Consider the following 13,203-nt stretch of genomic DNA (forward strand, 5'->3'; position numbering starts at 1 on the left):
ACTCTCGCCCGTGTATTTTCCTATGTTCTGCAATGACTCGTATGTTCTAAATGTACGTTCTACGAGACCTGATCAATCAGCAGCCTCACAAGACCTGGTGGTGAAAGTGGCCAAGTTGCTCTCCGCGTCGCTAAACGAGCAAGAGTCCATAACTCTTGACATTAAAGACACGTCTGAGAATTTTTTGCTAAAATCCATCAAAATTTATTTGAGTTATGGTATTGACAATTCCAGGAAGGACAGACGGAGTGGACAGACAGACAGACGAATGAAATAACAACTAACACACTTCTGTTTTCTTCCGGGAACGGCGGAGGACGGAAATGGTGAAACACTCTCCTGGAAGCATTGTTATTCACGTATGATTCTACACTCACGAGATGAAATACTAACAGTTAAATATACCGTCGGTAATATGGCCTCGGAGGATGTAAACAATAAGCGTGGGTCAATACTATAAAAGATACCAAGTAAACATAAGTCGGTATTCACTCAAGCCACCTCACGGCCGCCCGCTGTGTTGGGTAAGTTTACGGTGTGTGTGTGTGTGTGTGTGCAGCTGTGCAGTGAATTGTTGTGAGCCCTTGAGCAGTCAGTGTCTCTAATCGTTCATCATTATCACCCTTCTTGGTATACAGAATGTAGTGTTTCTCTCTGAACCTCCCCCCAAAAAAAAAAAAAGAGACCAAATTTCATATCTGGTATTATTGGTCAGAATCTATTATGCACCGGTATCTATTTATCATTTTTCTTCTCTTCTAAATCATTAATTTTCTCAAATGCACTTCGCAATTTACTCATCTCCTGTTTCTTCTTTCCTACAACAGAATCCTCACCATGACAGAGAAGGATCCAGCTCACACAGTCTTCAGTTCGTTGCTGGAGGTCCCCCAAGGTTAGGGTCTCGTGTTTACTCATTTTCTCTCATTGGCCTTCAACCCCTGACCAGAAGCCTTGAATGGACGACACCAAACTATTTCACAATTCCCCCCTTCGTTCTTCAGAGATCTCTAACTATAGACGCCTACAAGTAACATCAATCATCACTACTCACAGTAAAGCCATTGTATTTTTAATTGTGTTAGTGACTGAATGTTTCTATCTACACCAAAGAAGGAGTTTTAATCTCCCTGGGATCGCCTCGACGTCTCCCAACTTACCCATTAATTCCTTCAAACTCTCCTACCAAAATACACTGATTCAGGCTACAAACCTCATCACATTATTTTTGGCCTAGTGCTCATCATCTCCAGCATCTTTTACTCGTCATCATCTTCCTTCGTTCTTTCATGATATCATTTCTTTCACGGGGATGCTCTGGTGACTCTCCCTCCCTCCCTTCTCAGTCACCATTGCCCCCTTTAGCAATCACCGTACCTGCACTCTTTACCTGGGCTGTATGTCTTTGTACTGACATTCCTAAATAAACTTTCTCTATGAGAATAAACTTTAAGAATAGATTTATACGTTATGTTACGGTTGTCTAGATGCGTTTCCCATCATATCTAGGTTAGGTTAGGTTAGGTTAGGTTGAGCTAGGTTAGGTTAGGTTAATTTCCTCTTCCATATACCTGCTGAAATAATAACAAACTAACCTCCTAGAAGAGAGAATAAAACGGCTTATGTCACGTAAAAAAGGTTCTAATTCTCTGCTCTGCTTCAGGAGGGAAGAGTTTAACGACAGGTTGTCGTGTGTACCGCTAAGGGCGCCGCCCATAGAGAAGGTTAACAGGCAGGCGGTAACAGCCATCACGAGGCGTAACGACCCAATTATTGCTCTAACTCGTGTTCCTGCCACGCTGGGGTAACTACTGCAAGCGTAAGTGGTGGTAGTGTGTGTGTGTGTGTGTGTGTGTGTGTGTGTGTGTGTGTAAACTTTTGACAAGTAATAATGGTCTGGTGTTTACTGAGCGTATGTGTACGTGTGTGAGAGAGAGAGAGAGAGACCATCATACATACAGACAAACAGATAAATATGGCTGGCTGGTTAGGTAACAAAAGGCAGAAAAAGAAAATGCCTCAGATAGCATAATAACACACACACACACACACACACACACACACACACACACACACACACACAGGGGTCGTGACCTTACATGACCTCACCAGGTTATTGTTGAGTCTGGTTATCTCCTTGGCAGCGTCGAAGGGGACTTTATCCAGACGATCCTTCTCCAGCTGCAACACTTTACTCCTCAGCTGGCTAATGGTCATCTCTCGCAGCTGGTGACGAGATACATCATCATCATCATCATCATCATCATCATCATCATCATCATCATCATCATCATCATTCAAGACATTTAAATCACGTAATAAAAGAAGTATTATCATCACCATTTACATCCCTAACATCAATGACATCAAATATAATAGCACATCAATAACAAGTGACATCAATAACATCCGTGTCACTAATATTTGTACCTGGAGAGTAATACAATCTCACTTAACCTAACCTAACCTAACCTAACCTAACCAAAATACGACCTCTTGCGTGAAATTACTATAAAACATAAACAAACAACAAACTCAAAATCTCGTCTCTAAGAATATAAACATGTAGGTCTCTAGGAGGTCTTTGGAGGTCTCTGAAAGTCTCTAGAGGTACCTGGAGGTCCCTAAGCGTCCCTAACTCAATACAATAGCCGTCAAATAGGTGTGTGTCACTGATTACCTTACCTTAAGCTCATCCACTAGACGGTCGGAGGAGGCGATGGAGTTGAGAGATTCGAGAGAGTTGAGGATCGTCTCTTGTTCAATGTGAAGACTCTCGAGATCACTGCCAACAGTCCTGAAGGAGGCCAGGGAGGAGGAGGAGGAGGAGGTGGTCACACTCATGATGATAATACCGATAATAGTAACAGCAATAATGATAAGAATGATGGCAGTATAATAATGATGATTATGATTCATGTTAACTATTTTCTATGTATGTTTGTATCTATCTATCTATCTATCTATCTATCTATCTATCTATCTATCTATCTATCCCCCGCCAATACAGCTCCGCTCCTCCTGTAGAAGAGCGTGCATAGAGTCACTCATTACGGCACGAGACAGGTAATTACCCAGTCATGTTACCTGTTATACTGGGTCATGTACACACCTGTCTGTCTGCTTACCTGTCAGTCTGTCTACCTGCATACCTGCCTACCTGTCTGTCTGTCTATCTGCCTGCCCACCTACCTGTCTGTCTGTCTTTCTGCCTACCTGTCTGTCTGTCTACCTGTCTAGTGGTGTGTGTGCGGTGTTGTGGTACTTTGGTGTGTGAGTTTGATGGTGTTATCTGTTTCGTTGCTGCGTTGAGAGAGAGAGAGAGAGAGAGAGAGAGAGAGAGAGAGAGTTGTCAACAAAACAAAACACAAGTTCCTCTCAACACCCTGATGAGACAGACAGATAAATACAAGTAAAAGACTCTCCTACTAAACACAAGAGGGGAGGGAGAGGACGTACCTGACGCTGAACTCATCGAGCTTAATGGCCCTCTGAGAGAGCTGGTGTTGTAGAGTTTCATATTTCTCCTTCAGCTCGTGTAAGGTGCGTCTTGTTTGGCGGTGACTACAGCGTTCTAGATGCAGTAGGATGGCCGCATCTTCGGGCTTCCCTCCTCTACCTTCTCCCCCTCCTCTATCGTCAACGTCGCCGTCAGAAGGTGAGGGTGGCGAAGGACGGCCCTCTACCATGTCGCCGCCGTTCACCACCGTCTGAATGGCCTCCAAACTGTCAGGCTCATGACCGCTTGTGCCGGAGTCATGGAAGGTGTCTGTGTACGACCAGGAAATGACACTTATTATTGCATTGTTAACAAGCTCTCGTAACACAACGATGACGTGTGTGGTGACGTGTGTGTGTGTGAGGGGAGGGTGTGAGGGAGGGAGAGGGTGTATGAGGGAGGGAGAGGGGTGGAGGGAGGAGGGGTGTGTGGGTGGGTGGGTGGGTGTGTGTGTGTGTGTGTGTGTGTGTGTATGCTACAAAAGACCAGCACCACAGGATGTCTCTCGGTAACGTGTCATTGTTACATTGTTTTAAAATAAAAAACAAACAGAATTACCAACAACAAGATTTAGGGTGACAAAATCTCCTCTGGAAACATGATAAAGATGTCTAATGAAGGTCTCTGATTCATCCTGGGGGAAATTACACCAGGAAATAATCGCTGGAAGATAAATCGTTTTCTGTACACTTATGAAGGACGGAATAATGAGTCACTGCTATTATGATGAGAATTAATTTCCTTTATGAGTGAGAAAATTGAGAAATGAGATAATAAAGGTAATATATACAGAAATTGATAACTTAATCGTAAATTTCTCAAGTACTGGACCCGGAAACGGTGAGTGTTCTAATTTACACAACCTGGATATAACAAGGTGACGTCATTCATCTCAACAATAACAAGTTCGCTCACTCATTCTCCTCAGTTCTTACCCTCCTCCCCGACCTCCTCCTTGATGACGTGAAGGCTGCGATGCTCATTCCTGTCCTGGTGAATGTACAGGAAGTCGAACTCCATATCCATAACGGTGTATGTATGTATGTATATGTGTGATGGAGGAGGAAGACGTCTACATAGATGGTGGCTAGTGGGCGAGGTAGACAGTCTCTGGGATAGGGTCCTTCTGTCTCATGATGATCGTCGTCTGTACTTCACGACCCGAGGAACTAAAGACCACTTGGGTTAGGTTATCTGAAGACTCATGGTGAATAAGCGATGAGGTGGTGACTGTCTGGGATATACACCTCGAGGTTCATGGCCAGTTTATGACCTGACTGGCAAGGTAATCGACTGGAGACTGTCTTCACGTATACCATAACAGTCCAGAGAATCCCAGACTGTAGAGTGACGCACTGTGGGTAGATATATATCACTGTAACTCATGGCCAGACTCCACCCAACACACGGGGGTTATGATAATCACTCCCCCAGCTGTTTGGTTCAACACGCTGACACCTTGGGACGAACGCTGTAACACAAGTACTCCCGGTCAAGTGTTCATTAGGAATATTTTCGTTGTCCAAAACTTAAAAAAACAAACAAAACACTTAGCGTACACTTTCTCTTGTCCTTTCTTGTGTTTCTTAGTTTTTCTTATTAGGAAATTAAATAATGTGAAATAAGAAACTTTGAATTTGTGTTATATTTTAGAGGTACATTTATTTTCTATAAGAGTTTAATGTTAAAAGGATGATTACGTTTTCAGTTCGTAGGCCAACACCGAACACCAGTGTCTCAGTGTAATAATAATAATAATAATAACAATAATAATAATAATAATAATAATAATAATAATAATAATAACACTAAATCATTACAACACAGTACACAAAGTAAACACGCAACCCCCCACCACATTATCCAGGAGAAGAGTGACAAGTTATTACGACACTTAAGTAGAGTTACCATAAGGTTGATAATACTGAAGAAGAGTAATGGTATGACTTAATTCAATGTAAGGTAATGCTTTTTAGAGAGACTACAGCACGGGTTAATTCACTCTGTTGGTTAAGTGTGTATGTTGAGGACGAGTGTGAGGGCGTGTTGATATTCTTTTTTGCTGTTTTAATGCTTTCATGTCTTCTTTTTTTAGTTATTTTTATGTCATTTCCTTCTCCCTTATTCTGGGGTTAGGTTAGCGTTAGGTCAGGTTAAGTTAGGGGGGCTAATCTACAGGTGATTTTAATTTCCTCCTCCCAGCTTCAAGACAAGTGCCTGTAGAGAAAATAAGCCAGTGTTTTGGACCACTCTCGCCACCTCACGGTCCTCTGAGTAACTAGACCAGCACAGAACCGAGTACCTACGCCAGGGGCCCAGGGACCTTCGCTCAGTGAAAGTTCGGAGCTGCCAGGCGTCCAAGAGCCAGCAGCTATTGGACACGGCCCCTGCAGATTTAATGATTGGTACAGATTAGTATAAGTTACTAGATAGATATTGGCTACTGATGACAAAGCGGTTTTCGACGTGTTTTACCTGATGATAAAAGTTGATATGTAATTTTTTTTTAACACTTTTTGGTTGGGTGAAGAGTCTTTTATCCAGAGAGGGTCCACTGAACACGTCCTCAGGTACCGTATCGTCAATTACCTAAAAATAACACCCGGTGATATAAACTCAGAAAGGAACCCGAAATATGTATGTTAAACTGAAAATAAAACCATATTTACGGTATGTAACAAAATCCTGGGTTTTTTTTTTTTTGAGTTTTCACTATTTGCAGTTTCAGTTGATTGATAAATAATTATATGTTGAGAAGTGTATTATGTGTTCTCTGACCCATGTTCCTGACGCTGTATATTAACTAATAATATTTCAATCTCGGATGTTAACATGGCCTGCCTACTGCTTGTACTTCTGTCGTCTTATAAAAAAAAATAGTAGTAAATCAGAAGTGAATGACAAGAGCGTGATGTAGGTGGGCGACAGATGGTATCAGATGATGTACATTAAACCCAGCAGAAGTCAGCAGCTGTTGCATATCCTGATCACAAATATTCTCAGCTGACATGAACACACATTCTCTTCTTATATAAATCGTCCTTATAACAATGCTGATATTCTTAAATTATATATATTAAAAGAAAATATTAACTGTAAGATATAAAGAGATAACGGATCATTTGTAATAGTGATCTCCATCTTGTCTTAAAATCCCAACCTGTATCTATACGCAACAGGTGTAACAGGTGACGTCAGACCCTTGTTTACCTACGCCGTGAACTGACTCACTGAACAGGTGTTTAATATGTGATGAAATTAATTAAAAAAAAAGAGGAAATAATTGAGTCACCTGAAGATTAAGATGTTAGGTACCTTAAGTTATTTCACCTGATGATTAAAACACCTTCGCGATACCTGTGAGCGTTAGGTTAGGTTAAGACGTAAGTTGAGAACAGTAACCACACTGCCACACCTCAGTAACTCGCAATAAAATAAAAACAAGAAAAAGAAAAAATCTTCTTATAAAACATTGAAAACTATTGCAAAAAAGTAACACTAAAAAAAACTAGATAAAACCCGCGAAAGTAACACAAAAACCCCGCGAAAGTAACACAAAACCCCCGCGAATGTAACACAAAAATCCGGATAACTGCTAAAGGAAAACACCCCGCGACGATAAAACCATCTTCTCTTAATCCCTCCCCTTCTTCCTCTCCTTCTATCGGAATGTAGCTTAACTCTGTCCTCCTTCCTCTTCCTGTATAATCTCCTCTCCCCCTTCACCTCTTCCTCCGTCTCCTCCCTCTTTCCCTTCATCTACCCCTCCTCTTCTTCCTTCCCCTTCACCTACTCCACCCCTTCCCCTCATCTCCTACTTTCTTCCTCCTTCCGTTCACCTCCTCCTTTCTTTCTCCTCCTCCTCACCACTCCATCTTCCTCCTCCACCTGTCAGCCCACTCAATAAATAGCAACACTGTACCACAACAAATAACAGTGTAGAGTTATGTCGGGCGTTACTGAGGACACGACACCTGAGACAGCGAGCCTCTGTGTGTGTGTGTGTGTGTGTGTGTGTGTGTGTCAACAAGCCTCAGTCTACAAAGGAGCGATATTAGTTTGTTTTTCCTTCCACCTAGAAAACCATCATAAACAAACACACACACACACACACACACACACACACACCAGAGTTTCTTCATCAGCCTAACATCCGGTAAAGGTAATCAATACATACTTCACACCTGGCTTCTGTAGAATACATCTGACTAACTTGGGAAACACACACAACTGACCACTCCCACATTTAACTACGTCGACCATGGGGGAAGGGAGGGAGGGTCTTCCGAGAAATAAACCACGCCCATGCTAAGCCACGCCCAGAGAAACTACGTCCGCACTAATCCACAGTCACAGTAAAGTATCCTCAAATTAATCCACGCTCACAGTAAACCATGTCTAAGATAAACCACGCCCATGATAAACCACGCTCACAGTAAACCACGTTCACAGTAAACCACGTTCACGGTATATCACACAAGCAAATACGCATATCGCTTTTTCTCTCTGTCATTTACACTTTCTCTCGTTCACAACTTTCCTCTCTCTCTCCCACCTTCGTTCTCTCCTTCTCTCTCTCCCTCCCCCCTTGACGTAAACAAAACAGACTCTTATTGACCCTTAATATCAAATACAAAAATAATCCACATATCATAGTACAGACAGACGTAATCCGGAACAGAAGCGGATAATCAGGATAATCCACTCAATAATCTGGTGCTGGTATTATTAATAGAGCCCCATATTAAGTAAATAATCAATTATACTTAAGATCCCGTTTATGCAGGAATTGTGAGGATGGGATGAGGTCAATTATGAGCAACGTGAAAAAAAAAATATGGCAGCAAAGTTATATCGAGAATTGACCTTATCTAGATACGTTCATAGTGTAATTTTGTCTCCTAACTGGTGCTAAGTGAACGAATCTAGTTAAGGTAGAATCTCAGTGTAATTCTCAACTTAATTTTATATTTTAGCTGAAGAAAACCATTTAGGATTAGTCTTCTATGTTTAGTTACGAGGATTAATTATCGTTTTTTGGGATCACGTAAAGATTAACATCCCTTAGTTTATTTCACCTGATGATTTAATAACTTAACGCTACCTGGAGGGTTAGGTTAGGATAAGTTAGGTTAGGTTTCAGGCTATGTTATGTTGTTGTGTTGTCTTTGAGGAGGAAAATACAGTTTAATTACAGCAAAAAGAAGAAAAAGTCCGGTACAGTAAAAAGTCCATGACGTTAATATGAACACCATAGTCAAGAGTTACAGCAAGCCCAATACAACAATCAATATACGAAAAAACGGCAAAATACAGCCAAGTTACAGCCTCCCAAAAAAAGAAATAATACAACAAGAATTTTGCCACAGTAAAAAATACAGCAAATCAGATACAGCAAAAGTTCAAGACGTAACAAGAACAACAAAACGAGAATTACAGCAAAAATGCAGGAATCCCAATACAGTGATAATTCTCTTCATATAACCTAACCCTTCAAATTACAGTTACAAATACTAAAAAAAAAGTTCAGGACAGTATACAACCATACGGAAGTTACAGGAACTCTACTGTATTCTCCGGTACAGGAAAATACAGCATTATTAAACCCATCTCCCCACGCATTCCCCTCCCTCCCACGCCCATACTTACTATGCTATCCTTAAACCACGCCCATACTTACCTATGCTATCCTCCTAAGCTTGCATGTTCATACATTATCATGCTATCCTGCTTACCCACGCATTATGCTATCCTTAAACCACGTCACATTATATTCTTAAGCCCATACTTACATTGTCCTTAAACCATTTATATTTACTATGTTATCCTTGCCCAGGCAGCTTTTGTTTGCGCCATCCTTAACCTATGCTATCCTTAAACCACGCCCTTACTTACCTATGCTATCCTTAAACCACCCTCATATTTAACCACGTCTACGCTTAATAAGGTGCCCATTAAACTACGCCTATATTTAACCACGACTCCAATAAACTATGCTCACGCTTCACCATAGACCTTTAAACTACGCCTCACCACGCCCACAAACGAAAAAAAATCACACCGCTTTTTTTATTTACTATTTGAGTCACTAACTTTGAGCAAAATGACGTCAGTGACTTATTAGCTGATATGACTCACTGATTCATCTACCTTGACTTGTCAGTTACGGGAAGTCGTGACTCATCTGACGTCTCGGCTGCCGTGACTCAAACAAATACCATCACTCATCATCTAGTGACTCTGGCCCAGTTCATAAATGACTCAAGACTCACGAAACACAGTTATTTAATTATTACTACGAATTAAAAAGAAGAATTGTTGACATAAATTGCAAAAACAACTCTGAAATAATAATAATAATAATAGTAATAATAATAATAATAAAAACAATAATAAAAACAATAATAAATAATAATAATAATAATAATAATAATAATAATAACTATACGAACGCAACATTTAAAAACACATTTAAATCAAATCTTAGTATCTGAAACCATAGACTTCTCTGGATCGAAAAACAAACTCAAAACCCAATCCAAAAAGCATAGCATACGAACAAAGACAACAAAATTTGCCCCCTTAATAAATGAATTGGATGAACGTGCCTGTGTCCGCATGAGGTAATGCGGCATTGGCCAGGGCTGGGTTTCTCTTTGCATTGCTTCGCTGCCTGGGAACGCCAAAACTAACGGGATAGATATTACATAGTGTGTGTGTGTGTGTGTGTGTGTGTGTGTGTGTGTGTGTGTGTGTGTGGAAGGAATGAATCTAGCGAGGTACTAAAGATCTAACTGACTGTTACGGAAGTCACACACACACACACACACACACACACACACACACACACACACACACACACACACACTTAAACCCTCGTAATTAAGCAGCGTGGGAAGTTCCTCCACGGGAATTGGTTAAAAAGTGAGAATGTCTTCATTAAGAGGGACAAGGTGTGAGACAGGAAGGAAGTTACCTGCTGAAGACAAATACTAATGACGATACCTGAGCTTAATTACAGAGATTATTATTATTAACTAAATAACTAATTGGTTGGTTATAAACAAGGAGGCAATCACTATATTCTTCATAAACAGGTAAATAATTATATACGTTGATAATAAGATTCATTTCACGTTTTCATATGTATAATAAAAATAATAATAATAATAATAATAAAAAAAAAATAATAATAATAATAAATAACAACAGTTCATCACAAAAAATAAATTCGATATCTTTACAACACAAAAACATTATGTAATCTTCACGCAATACGCACTCAGTAAACAGTAAACAAAAGAAAGTGCAACTGTTTCTATCGAGGTAAACAAAGAGGGCTCAGAACCTCGCCTCACCTCACCTCAAGTAGTATCATTGGTACTGACTGCTGTACTTCTGATTGCCTGCCCCGTTCTACAGTCGGGGAAGTGAAGTGGATTGGGCAGTAGTAGTAATAGTAGTAGTTTTGTTGTTGTTGTAGTAGTAGTAGTAGTAAGAGTTGTTGTAGTGGTAGTATTGGTATTACAAATGTTACTACTACTATTACTACAACAACTACTATTACTACTACTACTACTGCTGCTACTCTTACTACATATAAATATTTCTGAGACCTTATCGGTAAGATCTGTGGACTGTTGTCAGGGATCAATCTTTCTCAATATCAACAATTACAGTCACACGGCATTCCTTCGTGTCAGAGCCCACAGCCTTGAAGTTCGCCATTTACATACATACATACATACATACATACATACATACATACATACATACAGATTTCTTTTTACACATTTTTGTTTTTGTGTTTATACCCCGATCAACGTATAGAAGGAAGATTAATATATAAAAACAATAATATATATTTTAGTTTCACATTTCCACCACGCTTACACGAAATAGATGAAAGTATATAAAAAAATCTTTAGATCTTGGTATAAGTTTTCAAGTCACTTTTAGTAAGTATAAGTTCAGGTGACATGTATACTGTATAAAGGTACTGTATATTAAACACTATTTACACACAAAAAAATTGCTATATGCTTGGATTCCTTTTTCTTTTCGTTAACAATGGCTTCACAAAATGTCCTCTCAGTAGACGTATTCATAAACTATAATCCACTGGCTTTTCCGTCAACACATTGTCTATTTTCACTCAAGGTATGACAGTATCCACCACGTAACACACACACACACCCTCACCCTACAAGAGTCACACACACACTGACGTTGTTCACCCCAGACACCCCTGCTTACCACCACCAGACCGAAACGTTTGAAGTTGCCTGAGTTGCCAGTAAGGCTGAATTAAGCTATTTTCAGTCACATCATATACAAAAAACACTTCTAATTAACTAACAGGTAAACTCAGGTGTACAATAATTAGAATAAGAAAGACGTAGCCAAGATTACTGCATGACGTACGTTAAGAAAGACGTTTTTATTCATTATTCTCCACGAGTTAACCTGAGCAGGCAAGAAGTGACCACACACACACACACACACGCATGACTAAGCGTAAACGTTTCCTGTAAGCGAAGGAATGAATAACATCTTGTATCTCTGAATAACAACAATGAAGAACTCGATGTAGATAAAATAAAATGTATATCCAGTTAATAACCTCCCGAGATTATTTTACCTGACGATCAAACACCTTTACGCTTCTTAATTAGGTTAGATTAATTAAAGTTAAGTTGTTTAATTATCAGGTGAAACAAACTGGGGTGTCTAAACTTCACGTGATCCTTTCCTTAATACAGTATACAATAAGTTCAATATTCCTCATAATCTCACACATACAACAACAACATATTCTATGATACAACAATTAACATCAGTCAACGTCACTAGATCTTATTAAACAAAAACAAACTACCTTACATTAATTACACCTGTATGATATAATTATCTACCTGTAATTGTAATGTAGAGTAAGTATTCGTGTGTCATCCCAATATTATAATGACTCATGGATTATACTGGTGCGTGTGTCTGTGTGTGTGTGTGTGTGTGTGTGTGTGTGTGTGTGTGAACTGTGTGTATTATGTATGTAAACAAGAACACAAACAAACGTGTAAATAACTTCCCATTAAAATCTTTCCTAAAACACTACAAAATAGTCCTACTTTCCAACCCCCAAAGAAAAAAAAAGGAAATCCCTAAAACCATCCCCAGTTTTCCTAAAAAATTCCCCAGTAAAACAATATTCCCAGATTCACGCCACGGAAACTCATCCTCCTGCACACCCTCACCTCCAAATCATTCCCACAGCGACAGGCGGACTAGGCGGGGCGGGGGCAGCCTCCCAAAACTGTGCATTTCCGCTTGGTCAACAGCCAAGACCAGGCGGCTATCATGGGGAAGGAAGTGATGACGTTGGCGGCTCCCCCTCTCCCTTCCTCACTATCTCCCTGTCTTCCTCACTATCTCCCTGTCTTCCTCACTATCTCCCTGTCTTCCTCACTATCTCCCTGTCTTCCTCACTATCTCCCTGTCTTCCTCACTATCTCCCTGTCTTCCTCACTATCTCTCTGTCTTCCTCACTATCTCCCTGTCTTCCTCACTATCTCACTATCTCCCACACTATCTCCCTGTCTTCCTCAATGTCTCCCTGTCTTCCTCACTATCTCCCTGTCTTCCTCACTATCTCCCTGTCTTCCTCACTATCTCTCTGTCTTCCTCACTATCTCTGTCTTCCTCAC

The 13,203-nt window shown here is 40.3% G+C and overlaps 1 protein-coding gene across 5 annotated transcripts in view; it reads right to left on the reverse strand.

Moving 5' to 3' along the window:
* LOC121854758 (kinesin-like protein KIN-14E) overlaps positions 1–13,203 on the reverse strand; it is a 79,482-nt gene that overhangs the window by 18,234 nt on the left and 48,045 nt on the right. For 4 of the 5 annotated variants that reach the window (XM_042349504.1, XM_042349506.1, XM_042349508.1 and 1 more), the window contains 3 exons: positions 3,460–3,769; positions 2,686–2,797; positions 2,110–2,226 (listed from right to left, as the gene is read on the reverse strand). In XM_042349504.1, coding sequence (XP_042205438.1) covers positions 2,110–2,226; positions 2,686–2,797; positions 3,460–3,769 — 539 coding nt within the window. Of the gene's footprint in view, positions 1–2,109; positions 2,227–2,685; positions 2,798–3,459; positions 3,770–4,434; positions 5,195–13,203 lie in introns of those variants that run through there. The other variant, XM_042349505.1, reaches the window with a different exon arrangement.

The sequence above is a fragment of the Homarus americanus genome, unplaced genomic scaffold, assembly GCF_018991925.1.
Source record: "Homarus americanus isolate GMGI-L3 unplaced genomic scaffold, GMGI_Hamer_2.0 scaffold53233, whole genome shotgun sequence".
NCBI lineage: Eukaryota > Metazoa > Arthropoda > Malacostraca > Decapoda > Nephropidae > Homarus > Homarus americanus.